Source organism: Pristiophorus japonicus, chromosome 11 (assembly GCF_044704955.1).
Source record: "Pristiophorus japonicus isolate sPriJap1 chromosome 11, sPriJap1.hap1, whole genome shotgun sequence".
NCBI classification, from domain to species: domain Eukaryota; kingdom Metazoa; phylum Chordata; class Chondrichthyes; family Pristiophoridae; genus Pristiophorus; species Pristiophorus japonicus.
The window spans coordinates 75099829-75113966 of NC_091987.1; the positions used below are offsets into that span (position 1 = coordinate 75099829).

A 14138-nucleotide genomic window follows, 5' to 3' on the forward strand; every position below is an offset into this window, starting at 1 on the left:
CTCTGGGATGCAGTCCATCAGGCCCTGGGGATTTATCGGCCTTCAATCCCATCAATTTCCCCACTTCATCTTCAATAATTGATTCCAACATTTTCCCCACTACTGATGTCAGGCTAACCGGTCTATAATTACTCCTTTTCTCTCTCCCTGTGGTCATCCCCCTCCAAAACAGATACACCGTTTTGGGTAGTGTTGGGGGGGGATGACACATCAGGGGAGGGCATCGGCAGCCATGTCCATGGCACCGTGGGTGGTTCTGCTGCACAGGAAGGCAGGAAAAAGAGTGGGAGAGCTATAGTGATAGGGGATTCTATTGTAAGGGGAATAGATAGATGTTTCTGTGGCCGCAATTGAGACTCCAGGATGGTATGTTGCCTCCCTGGTGCAAGGGTCAAGGATGTCTCGGAGCAGCTGTAGGACATTTTGGAGAGGGAGGGTGAACAGCCAGTTGTTGTGTTGCATATAGGTACCAACAATATAGGTAAAAAAACAGGATGAGGTCCTACAAGCTGAATTTAGGGAGCTAAGAGATAAATTAAAAAGTAGGACCTCAAAGGTAGTAATCTCAGGATTGCTACCAGTGTCATGTGCTACTCAGAGTAGGAATCGCGGGATAGCTCAGATGAATACGTGGCTTGAGGAGTGGTGCAGAAGGGAGGGATTCAAATTCCTGGGACATTGGAACCGGTTCTGGGGGAGGTGGGACCAGTACAAACCGGACGGTCTGCACCTGGGCAGGACCGGAACCAATGTCCTGGGGGGAGTGTTTGCTAGTGCTGTTGGGGAGGGTTTAAACTAATATGGCAGGGGGATGGGAACCTATGCAGGGAGACAGAGGGAAGTAAAATGGGGGCAGAAGCAAAAGATAGAAAGAAGAAAAGTAAAAGTGGAGGGCAGAGAAACCTAAGGCAAAAAGCAAAAAGCAAAAAGGGCCACATTACAGCAAAATTCTAAAGGGGCAAAGTGTGTTAAAAAGACAAGCCTGAAGGCTCTGTGCCTCAATGCGAGGAGTATTCAGAATAAGGTGGACGAATTAACTGCACAGGCAGCAATTGATGAATATGATATAATTGGCATCACGGAGACAGGGCTTCAGGGTGACCAAGGCTGGGAATTCAACATCCAGGGGTCTTCAACATTCAGGAAGGATAGACAGAAAGGAAAAAGGAGGTGGTGTAGCGTTGCTGGTTAAAGAGGAAACAAACGCAATAGTAAGGAAGGACTTTAGCTTGGATGATGTGGAATCTGTATGGGTGGAGCTGCGGAATACCAAAGGGCAGAAAACGCTAGTGGGAGTTGTGTACAAACCACCAAACAGCAGTAGTGAGGTTGGGGACAGCATCAAACAAGAAATTAGGGATGCGTGCAATAAAGGTACAGCGGTTATCATGGGCGACTTTAATCTACATATAGATTGGGTTAACCAAACTGGTAGCAATACGGTGGTGGAGGATTTCCTGGAGTGTATTAGGAGGGTTTTCTAGACCAATATGTCAAGGAACCAACTAGAGGGCTGGTCATTCTAGACTGGGTGATGTGTAATGAGAAAGGATTAATTAGCAATCTTGTTGAGTGAGGCCCCTTGGGGAAGAGTGACCATAATATGGTACAATTCTTTATTAAGATGGAGAGTGACACAGTTAATTCAGAGACTAGGGTCCTGAACTTAAGGAAAGGTAACTTCGATGGTATGAAATGTGAATTGGCTAGAATAGACTGGCAAATGATACTTAAAGGGTTGACAGTGGATAGGCAATGGCAAACATTTAAAGATCACATGGATGAACTTCAACAATTGTACATCCCTGTCTGGAGTAAAAATAAAACGGGGAAGATGGCTCAACCATGGCTAACAAGGGAGATTAAGGATAGTGTTAAATCCAAGGAAGAGGCATATAAATTGGCCAGAAAAAGCAGTAAACCTGAGGACTGGGAGAAATTTAGAATTCAGCAGAGGAGGACAATGGCTTTAATTAGGAGGGGGGAAATAGAGTATGAGAGGAAGCTTGCCGGGAACATAAAAATTGACTGCAAAAGCTTCTATAGATATGTGAAGAGAAAAAGATTAGTGAAGACAAATGTAGGTCCCTTGCAGTCAGATTCAGGTGAATTTATAATGGGGAACAAAGAAATGGCAGACCAATTGAACACATACTTTGGTTCTGTCTTCACGAAGGAAGACACAAATAACCTTCCGGAAATACTAGGGGACCAAGGGTCTAGTGAGAAGGAGGAATTGAAGGAAATCCTTATTAGGCGGGAAATTGTGTTAGGGAAATTGATGAGATTGAAGACCGATAAATCCCCGGGGCCTGATAGTCTGCATCCCAGAGTACTGAAGGAAGTGGCCCTAGAAATAGTGGATGCATTGGTGATCATTTTCCAACAGTCTATCGACTCTGGATCAGTTCCCATGGACTGGAGGGTAGCTAATGTAACACCACTTTTTAAAAAAGGAGGGAGAGAGAAAACGGGTAATTATAGACCGGTTAGCCTGACATCAGTAGTGGGGAAAATGGTGGAATCAATCATTAAGGATGAAATAGTAGCGCATTTGGAAAGCAGTGACCGGATCGGACCAAGTCAGCATGGATTTATGAAAGGGAAATCGTGCTTGACGAATCTTCTGGAATTTTTTGAGGATGTAACTAGCAGAGTGGACAAGGGAGAACCAGTGGTTGTGGTGTATTTGGACTTTCAAAAGGCTTTTGATAAGGTCCCGCACAAGAGATTGGTGTGCAAAATCAAAGCGCATGGTATTGGGGGTAATGTACTGACTTGGATAAAGAACTGGTTGGCTGACAGGAAGCAAAGAGTCGGGATAAACGGATCCTTTTCAGAATGGCAGACAGTGACTAATGGGGTGCCGCAGGGCTCAGTGCTGGGACCACAGCTATTTACAATATACATTAACGATTTAGATGAAGGAATTGAGTGTAATCTCTCCAAGTTTGCAGATGACACTAAACTGGGTGGCGGTGTGAGCTGTGAAAAGGACGCTAAGAGGCTGCAGGGTGATTGGACAGGTTAGGTGAGTGGGCAAATGCATGGCAGATGCAGCATAATGTGGATAAATGTGAGGTTATCCATTTTGAGGGCAAAAACACGAAGCAGAATATTGATGAGATTGAAGACCGATAAATCCCCGGGGCCTGATAGTCTGCATCCCAGAGTACTGAAGGAAGTGGCCCTAGAAATAGTGGATGCATTGGTGATCATTTTCCAACAGTCTATCGACTCTGGATCAGTTCCCATGGACTGGAGGGTAGCTAATGTAACACCACTTTTTAAAAAAGGAGGGAGAGAGAAAACAGGTAATTATAGACCGGTTAGCCGGACATCAGTAGTGGGGAAAATGTTGGAATCAATTATTGAAGTTGAAATAGCAGCGCATTTGGAAAGCAGTGACAGGATCGGTCACATACACCGTCTAGGAAAAATGTAAGTTGGCCAAACTTGTTTAAATGTTAAAAACTGAAGCAGACATCAGGTTATGCCCCCATGACGCAAAAAAAATCATAGCCTAAAAAAATCGTAACTAAGTGAATTACGCTGGCGCTGAAACTTTGGGGAAATTTAGAGATTTTTATTTACTTAAAAAAAACGGTGCACGCCAAGAAAACAGTGCAGATAATTGGGGAAAATTGAGCCCTATAAAGTAATGAGTTGTTTAAGAATGAGTGCAAGTCAGGTTGCGAACATTTATTGAGAGTTTAATGCTCATGAACAGCAACTCACACGTTTGACTTCACACAGTGGTCCCATGTGTTTACTTATGGATCTGAATTAGTTTCCCAACGTTTGGTGTTGTCTTGACAGGAGATTGGAACATTTCTAGGTTTTGTCACAATTCAAACGATCTGAAGGAAAATTCCGTTCAGACTTCAGATTCTTTTTTTTAAAATAAATGTTCCTCAAAAAACATTGAGAATTACTTTCATGACAAATAAAACGTATTCTGGATCTGACCATCCAAATTGCAATAATCCTATCAACTTCAAAAGGCAAGTTCGTGTCCATCTGCAACTGGAATGATTCTGACCAACCTCATTTAAATTAGGTCTCAATCGACAAACAACAACAAGGCTACTCACCTTCAGTGCCAACAGCAGCTCTGTGGTGTAGATGGTAGAACTCTCTGGCTATGGTTTCAGACAGCTTTTCACACCAATTCTTGGAAGGACAGAAGAGTAGGACAGAGTGGCCATCCTGCACAGTCTCGTAGCAAAGGCTGACAATATTATCCTCATCACCCTACAAGCAATCACGTACATATTCACATCAGATATCAAAGCATACAAAATGTACAATATATTTTTGACTCCACAAACAGGTAGCAATGTTATGGGTCCTAGCATTTCAGTGACAATTACTCAAACAACTGCATCAGATTTTTGACAGGCCACGGAGTAAAAAAAGTACGCTTTGTCTATTGTTCCAATACATGCACATTCTTTGGGCGTTCCAGGGTGGGGGGATTGACAGGTGTGACGTCCGGATATTTCTGGATTTTGGAACATCTTTGCCTGGGCCGAGGTAGGAAGGGGAGAGGAGGAGGGGTCGGGCGGCCGAGGTAAGGGGGATGGGGGGGTTGGGGAGGAGGGGGGAAAAAAAGAGTTTGGGCCGAGGCCGGAGCTCGAGGCGGGGCTGGAACCAGAGGTCGGGGCCATGGGAGGTCAGGCTGAGGAAGGTCGTGCGGCTGAGGGAGTCCAGATTTCAGAACAGTTTCCAGATTTTGGACGACCCCGCCATGGATCGATCTGGTGTACGGATTCCAGAACATTCCGAATTTCTGAACTCCGGACTTCGGACGCTCAAACTGTATCAGCTAATAGCTTGTATGGAGGACTAAAACATTAGACAAGGAAAATATGAAATAAATTAGAATCCAAAATAAATGCCTTGTTTTCACCAATTTAGATAACATGGAAGTTTTGCCTATCAAATTACTCAATTAACTCTTCAAACACTTTTCCAATCATTCACAAACAGAAACCATAGATCAAAAATACAATGATATGCTCTCCGAGCTTTATTGGTAGAGCATTCAGAAAGCAAAAGACCAAAAGCCCCCCTTATCCATCATCTGAACTCAAATTTTCTATCACGGGCAAGATTGTCTCAGGGCATACCAAATGTAACACTTCATTGAAGCAGCGAATTCTCTCCTTCTATGCTCACTTTAATTGTGTTTCACATCATAGCGGCGAGGTCTAGAATCCAGACCATCCCAACCTCCTCACAAAAGGAGAAAGCAGAAATGGGTGGAAAAAAATGTAAAAGTAGAATTTTTTTCTATTAACTGCTTCTCTTCCCCCTCCCCCCACTCTTGCTGCATTCTTTAGCCAATGTTGAACATAAAATTTTCACATTAACGCCATTCTGTGACCATAGCTGTCCAGCTCAAATGTGAACCGGTCAACTCGGATTGAAACTCTTTCATTTTCGCACGATTCCTTATCCAAAGTTTTTCTTCCATGTGATAAATTTTATGCTGATGAAGCCAAGGAAGGCTAGCACTGTGAAAAAGAGCATTTCAATCAATTAATTACTCTCAAACTGGGTATAGCGAGATTTGGCTGGGGTCCTCAGATTTATGTTTTTGAGGAAATGCCAATGGGTCCATTTGATCATCAAATTTCTTTTGGCCCAAGAGATTTTCAACACTTGTTAACGCACTAGAATGTTTCTGTTGATGTATACTAATAAAACTTGTCAGCTGCAACAGCGCTGCTTTCAAAAGTTAGGGTAGAGTCTCCGCAACATTTCACACCAGTACTTGCGGAGTTTACACACAGGTATGTTTCAAACTACTGCTGTAGAGTTCCCCAACTGTACTGAAACAATGCATCCCAGAACAGTGCTCCTCAATGTGACACTTTTCATTTCCCACACCAACTATCCCACAATGTCTCTCAGAACAAGACATTTCAATTTGTGTTACATAAGAACATAAGAATTAGGAACAGGAGTAGGCCATCTAGCCCCTTGAGCCTGCTCCGCCATTCAACAAGATCATGGCTGATCTGGCCGTGGACTCAGCTCCACTTATCCGCCCGCTCCCCGTAACCCTTAATTCCCTTATTGGTTAAAAATCTATCCATCTGTGACTTGAATACATTCAATGAGCTAGCCTCAACTGCTTCCTTGGCCAGAGAATTCCACAGATTCACAACCCTCTGGGAGAAGAAATTCCTTCTCAACTCGGTTTTAAATTGGCTCCCCCGTATTTTGAGGCTGTGCCCCCTAGTTCTAGTCTCCCCGACCAGTGGAAACAACCTCTCCGCCTCTATCTTGTCTATCTCTTTCATTATTTTAAATCCTTCTGAACTCCAACGAGTAAAGACCCAGTCTATTCAATCTATCATCATAAGATAACCCCCTCATCTCCGGAATCAGCCGAGTGAATCGTCTCTGTACCCCCTCCAAAGCCAGTATATCCTTCCTTAAGTAAGGTGACCAAAACTGCACGCAGTACTCCACGTGCGGCCTTACCAATACCCTATACAGTTGCAGCAGGACCTCCCTGCTTTTGTACTCCATCCCTCTCGCAATGAAGGCCAACATTCCATTCGCCTTTATGATTACCTGCTGCACCTGCAAACTAACTTTTTGGGATTCATTTTCAAAAAGAGTTTCATGCACAAGGACCCCCAGGTCCTTCTGCACCGCAGCATATTGTAATTTCTCCCCATTCAAATAATATTCCCTTTTACTGTTTTTTTTCCCCCAAGGTGGATGACCTCACACATTCCGACATTGTATTCCATCTGCCAAACCTTAGCCCGTTCGCTTAACCTATCCAAATCTCTTTGCAGCCTCTCTGTGTCCTCTACACAACCCGCTTTCCCACTAATCTTTGTCATCTGCAAATTTTGTTACACTACACTCTGTCCCCTCTTCCAGGTCATCTATGTATATTGTAAACAGTTGTGGTCCCAGCACCGATCCCTGTGGCACACCACTAACCACCAATTTCCAACCCGAAAAGGACCCATTTATCCCGACTCTCTGCTTTCTGTTCGCCAGCCAATTCTCTATCCATGCTAATACATTTCCTCTGACTCCGCGTACCTCTATCTTCTGCAGTAACCTTTTGTGTGGCACCTTATCGAATGCCTTTTGGAAATCTAAATACACCACATCCATCGGTACACCTCTATCCACCATGCTCGTTATATCCTCAAAGAATTCCAGTAAATTAGTTAAACATGATTTCCCCTTCATGAATCCATGCTGCGTCTGCTTGATTGCACTATTCCTATCTAGATGTCCCGCTATTTCTTCCTCAATGATAGCTTCAAGCATTTTCCCCACTACAGATGTTAAACTAACCGGCCTATAGTTACCTGCCTTTTGTCTGCCCCCTTTTTTAAACAGAGGCGTTACATTAGCTGCTTTCCAATCCATTGGTACCTCCCCAGAGTTCAGAGAATTTTGGTAGATTATAACCAATGCATCTGCTAGAACTTCTGCCATCTCTTTTAATACCCTGGGATGCATTTCATCAGGACCAGGGGACTTGTCTACCTTGAGTCCCATTAGCCTGTCCAGCACTACCCCCCTAGTGATAGTGATTGTATCAAGGTCCTCCCTTCCCACATTCCTGTGACCAGCAATTTTTGGCATGGTTTTTGTGTCTTCCACTGTGAAGACCGAAGCAAAATAATTGTTTAATGTCTTGTAGGGGAGGACGAAAACCCCCTCATTTTACCCAGAAGGAAAAGGGCTGTGGGATCAGTCTGTGCTGTGAGATCAGTCTGTGCTGTGAATTGAAACCGATACGGTTTGACCTTGGCAGAGCAGTGATTGGACGGGGGAGGACACCGGAGGGCCAATGGTGGGACAGAGTCAGCCCGAAGCATGTGGCTTTCAAGCCAATGGGAGAGCACTTGCTCGAAAACTGTGGGACTGACCCCCATAACCATTATCGGGCTATTGTCTTCCCCATGTTTACACTATGGAAGGAAATTATGCAGACCTTTTGAAAACTAGGGAACCCAAAACAAACCAAGGGCCTACACATGGCTACATGAGGCCAACCCAATTAACACCGACTCAAACCTGGAGTAGGCTAGAAAACCTGAATTGGAGGAAAATTATGCAGACCTTCAGAAACCAGGGAACCCAAAACAACCCAAGGGCCTACACAATGACTACAGGAGGCCAACGCAATCAACACCCATTCAAACCTTGAGTAGGTTATCAGTGGAAAAAACCCACAATAATCTAAAACTGCTGCATTTTTCAAAATCACAAAGCCCACCAATGGGAAGAATCGATTTCAGCAGGAGAGGCGGACTGGATAATCTGGCTATAAAAAGGGGTTTCTGACGTAGTGTGGGTGGTTCCCTGCCCTCATCATCCAACAACCAGCAAGACTCTCGACACTGAAGGAAAACCAGTGTCCGAAGACACCGAAGATAGAAAAAACAAACCACTAGACTGCAGAAGGCACAGAAGTGAGTATAACCTCTGGTCCCCGGAACTCCCAACTCAGTTAGGCCAGGAAAGGCGGGAGGTTGGGCATTGTACTGCTAAACTTGTGTAAAGATTTTCGTTGTGTCCGTTTAGTGGGATTTAGGGGGATTGTTTTGTTGGTGTATAGCTGTTTGTTGAGATACACCTTGTCAAATAAATTAAAAGCCTAAGTTCCTCTTGGAATCATCTTGTCTCAGTTCTATTGTATTACATCTCCTGATCGTGAGTCTTATGTCAGAACATTGTAAGGGAAGCTAGGAGCGCCTCGAAAATGCTCAACTGTGTGTCATAGGCTAGGGAAGAAAGGGGTTAGGAGTGTTTGACACTCACAGGTGCCTCACAGGCTAGGCATAAGCTGTGCGGATGCACAAGTCTCAAAACCCCCTTCATAAGCTGTGGACACAGTCTCTCCAGGGGTGCTCTTGCAGCACTCAGGGTACCTCACAGGCCAGGCATAAGCTGTGAGGGCAGAAGCCCAGAGAGAGACACCCAAGGCACAACAACACTTCCTGAAAACCCCTTACACTCTCAGCCATTTCCACATTTTCCATTATTAAATTCCCCTTCTCATCTTCTAAGGGACCAACATTTACTTTAGTGTTAGACTGGGGAAAGTGTGTGTAGTGAGCCCATATCCAAAATTATTTTTGGTTTGTGACTCTCAAAATAATTTCACATCGGAGCTTTGTGTCCAATACAGAGAAGGCAGTAATCCCAACAAACTGGGCTTGATTTGAACCGAGGTCTCAAAGGTGAAAGATTAGTGTCCAAACTATTGGTCAGACTCCCAATTAACCAAAGTTTCACTAGGCTTCCCAATTATTTTAATATTTTAAGATTTTTGCCGTGTATCAGGCAAAGTACGGCATCATTTACAAAAGTTAATTGATGGATTTTTTCAAAATTCTAACAGAATTAATAATCATAATCTGAACCACAATACTAGGCTCCATTTCTAGAACAATTTCATTGAAACCCCTTACCTTTATCTTAAGAGCAGGTTGAAATTCCCGGACCATCGTCATTGTTGAATCGTAAATTGTATTGCCAATCTTCACCCGTTCCATAAGAGGTACAGGCCTGAAGTCCGTGCAATACAGTTCTGCATTTAGCCAGGTTGCTACAATCTCTAGGTTTGGAAGAGTGGCACTCATCCCTACAATCTGTATGCCATCATTGAGCCTCTGTTCTCCTGCTGCAGTCTTATGCCTGGAATACCAAAATATCTTTCTTAACCCCAGTCATCAGGGTAAATTTCAAAACAGATTTTTCCACAGATTTCACAGCATAACAGGCTTTTATTATATTCCAATATTCCATTAACAAAATTATAAATCAAGCAGTACTTTCCTCCTTTATAAAAGATAAACCACCAGAACAACTGTCCAAAACCGCTGTCATTCGCAACTCCTACCAACACGATTTGCTCGTGTGAAATCTCCCCAGCCTCAAGATTCCACAAAACAGACTGAGGTTTGTATCTACAGGCAACTCTCGATTATCCGCACATGGACGCAACGGGAAACCGTTGTAACGGCATTTAAAATTCCGTGTGTGTGACGTCACTGTGAAACTCTGGTGTTCCTTTTGAATGTTGTTTGTGGAGCCTTGCTTTTAAGCGTTCTGCCTTGCCTCAGCTGCCGCTGCTGCTCGCACACAGGTCCACTGCCTCCCATAATTCATTAAAATGCCATGAACAGTTACAGGAAGTAATTAACAAGCCTAATGGTCTTTAGATCTAGAGGGCTAGAATTCAAGTATTAGAAGATACGCTGCAGCTATTGGTTACAGCACACCTGCAGTACTGTAAGCATCAACTGTAATGTCAACTTGCTCTAACAGAGAAATCGTTTACCCGGGATAGCCCAATCCCAAGGGACCCGGATAATCGAGAGCTGCCTGTACTACAAAATAAGCATACATCCAGTGTTGCAAATTCACAAGTTTGACATGCCAGAAATGTGACACCAGAGCTGTCCCAGTCAATGCAAGAATATGTAAAATAAAATACAGTAGGGTTGCAATTTTTTTTTAAGAATATATAATTTGATCTTATCTTTGCATGTGTGTGCGCAACAAGTTCTAAGGCTATGGAGCTAGTGCAAGAACCTACACAGGCACAATGGGCCAAATGGCCTCCTTCTGGGCCATCACTCAGACCGCCTATTTCCACCTCCGGAACATTGCCCAACTGCACCCCTGCCTCAGCTCATCTGTCACTTAAACCCTCATCCATGCCTTTGTTACCTCTAGACTTGACTATTCCAATGCACTCCTGGCTGGCCTCCCACAGCCAGGGTGACCAAAGCTGGGAACTCAACATTCAAGGGTATTCAGCATTTAGGAAGGATAGACAGAAAGGAAAAGGAGGCGGGGTGGCGTTGCTGGTTAAAGAGGAAATCAATGCAATTGTAAGGAAGGACATTAGCCTGGATGATGTGGAATCGGTATGGGTGGAGCTACAGAATTCCAAAGGGCAGAAAACACTAGTGGGAGTTGTGTACAGACCACCAAATAGTAGCAGTGAGGTTGGGGACAGCTTCAAACAAGAAATAAGGGATGTGTGCAATAAAGGTACACCAGTAATCATGGGCAACTTTAATCTACATATTGATTAGGCTAACCAAACTGGTAGCAATGCGGTGGAGGAGGATTTCCTAGAGTGTATTAGGGATGATTTTCTAGATCAATATGTCGAGGAACCAACCAGGGAGCTGGCCATCCTAGACTGGGTGATGTGTAATGAGAAGGGACTAATTAGCAATCTTGTTGTGCGAGGCCCCTTGCGGAAGAGTGACCATAATATGGTAGAATTCCTTATTAAGATGGAGAGTGACAAAGTTAATTTGGAAAATAGGGTCCTGAACTTAAGGAAAGATAACTTCGATGGTATGAGGCGTGAATTGGCTAGAACAGACTGGCAAAGGATACTTAAAGAGTTGATGGTGGATAAGCAGTGGCAAACATTTAAAGATCACATGGATGAACTTCAGCAATTGTACATCCCTGTCTGGAATAAAAATAAAACTGGGAAGGTGGCTCAACCATGGCTAACAAGGGAAATTAAGGATAGTGTTAAAGCCAAGGAAGAGGTATATAGATTGGCTGGAAAAAGCAACAAACCTGAGGACTGGGAGAAATTTAGAATTCAGCAGAGGAGGATTAAGGGTTTAATTAAGAGGGGGAAAATAGAGTACGAGAGGAAGCTTGCAGGGAACATAAAAACTGACTGCATATGTGAAGAGAAAAAGATTAGTAAAGACAAACATAGATCCCTTGCAGTCGGATTCAGGTGAATTTATAATGGAGAACAAAGAAATGGCAGACCAATTGAACCAATACTTCGGTTCTGTCTTCACAAAGGAAGATACAAATAACCTTCCGAATGTACTAGGGAACAGTGGGTCTAGTGAGAAGGAGGAACTGAAGGATTTCCTTATTAGGCAGGAAATTGTGTTAGGGAAATTGATGTGATTGAAGGCCAATAAATCCCCGGGACCTGATAGTCTGCATCCCAGAGTACTTAAGGAAGTGGCCCTAGAAATAGTGGATGCATTGGTGATCATTTTCCAACGGTCTATTGACTCTGGATCAGTTCCAATGGACTGGAGGGTAGCTAATGTAACACCACTTTTTAAAAAAGGAGGGAGAGAGAAAACGGGTAATTATAGACTGGTTAGCCTGACATCAGTAGTGGGAAAAATGTTGGAATCAATCATTAAGGATGAGATAGCAGCGCATTTGGAAAGCAGTGACAGGATCGGACCAAGTCAGATGGATTTATGAAAGGGAAATCATGCTTGACGAATCTTCTGGAATTTTTTGAAGATGTAACGAGTAGAGTGGACAAGGGAGAACTAGTGGATGTGGTGCATTTGGACTTTCAAAAGGCTTTGACAAGGTCCCGCACAAGAGATTGGTGTGCAAAATCAAAGCACATGGTATTGGGGGTAATGTACGGACGTGGATAGAGAACTGGTTGGCAGACAGGAAGCAGAGAGTTGGGGTAAACGGGTCCTTTTCAGAATGGAAGGCAGTGACTAGTGGAGTGTCGCAGGGCTCAGTGCTGGGACCCCAGCTATTTACAATATACATTAACAATTTAGATGAAGGAATAGAGTGTAATATCTCCAAGTTTGCGGATGACACTAAACTGGGTGGCGTTGTGAGCTGTGAGGAGGACGCTAAGAGACTGGAGGGTGACTTGGACAAGTTAGGTGAGTGGGCAAATGCATGGCAGATGCAGTATAATGTGGATAAATGTGAGGTTATCCATTTTGGGGGCAAAAACACGAAGGCAGAATATTATCTGAATGGTGGCAGATTAGGAAAAGGGGAGGTGCAACGAGACCTAGGTGTTATGGTTCATCAGTCACTGAAATTGGGCACACAGGTACAGCAGGCGGTAAAGGCGGCAAATGGTATGTTGGCCTTCATAGCTAGGGGATTTGAGTATAGGAGCAGGGAGGTCTTACTGCAGTTGTACAGGGCCTTAGTGAAGCCTCACCTGGAATATTGTGTTCAGTTTTGGTCTCCTAGTTTGAGGAAGGACGTTCTTGCTATAGAGGGAGTGCAGCAAAGGTTCACCAGACTGATTCCAGGGATGGCAGGACTGTCATATGAGGAGAGACTGGATCAACTGGGCCTTTATTCACTGGAGTTTAAAAGGATGAGAGGGGATCTCATAGAAGCATATAAGATTTTGACGGGTCTGGACAAGTTAGATGCGGGAAGAATGTTCCCGATGTCGGGGAAGTCCAGAACCAGGAGACATAGTCTTAGAATAAGGGGTAGGCCATTTAGGACTGAGATGAGGAGAAACTTCTTCACTCAGAGAGTTGTTAACCTATGAAATTACTGCCGCAGAAAGTTGTTGATGTCAGTTCGTTGGATATATTCAAGAGGGAGTTAGATATGGCCCTTACGGTTAAGGGGATCAAGGGGTATGGAGAGAAGGCAGGAAAGGGGTACTGAAGGAATGATCAGCCATGATCTTATTGAATGGTGGTGTAGGCTCGAAGGGCCGAATGGCCTACTCCTGCACCTATTTTCTATGTTTCTATGTTTCCCCTCCGTAAACTTGTCATCCAAAACTCAGCCGCCCGTGTCCTAACTTGCACCAAGTCCCGTTCACCCATCACCCCCGTGCACGCTGACCTACATTGCCTCCCGGTTAAGCAACGCCTCGATTTTAAAATTCTCATCCTTGTTTTCCGATCCCTCCATGGCCTCGCGCCCTCCCCCCACCCCCCCAAATCGCTAATGTCCTCCAACGCTACAACCCTCCAAAATATCTGTGCTCCTCTAATTCTGGCCTCTTGAGCATCCCCAATTTTAATCGCTCCACCATTGGCGGTCATGCCTTCTGGTGCCAAGTCTCTGAGCTCTGGAATTCCCTCCCTAAAGCTCTCCGCCTCTCTTTCCTCCTTTAATACTCTCCTTAAAATCTACCTCTTTGACCAAGCTTTCAGTCATCTGCCCCAATATCTTATGTGGGTCAGTGGCAAATTTTTTTTGATAACGCTCCTGTGAAGCGCCGTGGGACATTTTACTACATTAAAGGCACTATATAAATACAAGTTGTTGTATGATTCTAAACAGAAAAGTAGCCCTTCATTTCTGCATAATGTTATACCCGAGTTCAGGAATGAATTACT

General features: G+C 44.1%; 1 protein-coding gene across 2 annotated transcripts in view; it reads right to left on the reverse strand.

Annotated features, from left to right (window-relative positions):
- polq (polymerase (DNA directed), theta) overlaps positions 1-14138 on the reverse strand; it is a 140193-nt gene that overhangs the window by 111666 nt on the left and 14389 nt on the right. For both annotated transcript variants that reach the window (XM_070893556.1, XM_070893555.1), the window contains 2 exons: positions 9465-9690; positions 4095-4254 (listed from right to left, as the gene is read on the reverse strand). In XM_070893556.1, coding sequence (XP_070749657.1) covers positions 4095-4254; positions 9465-9690 — 386 coding nt within the window. The remainder of the gene's footprint in view (positions 1-4094; positions 4255-9464; positions 9691-14138) is intronic.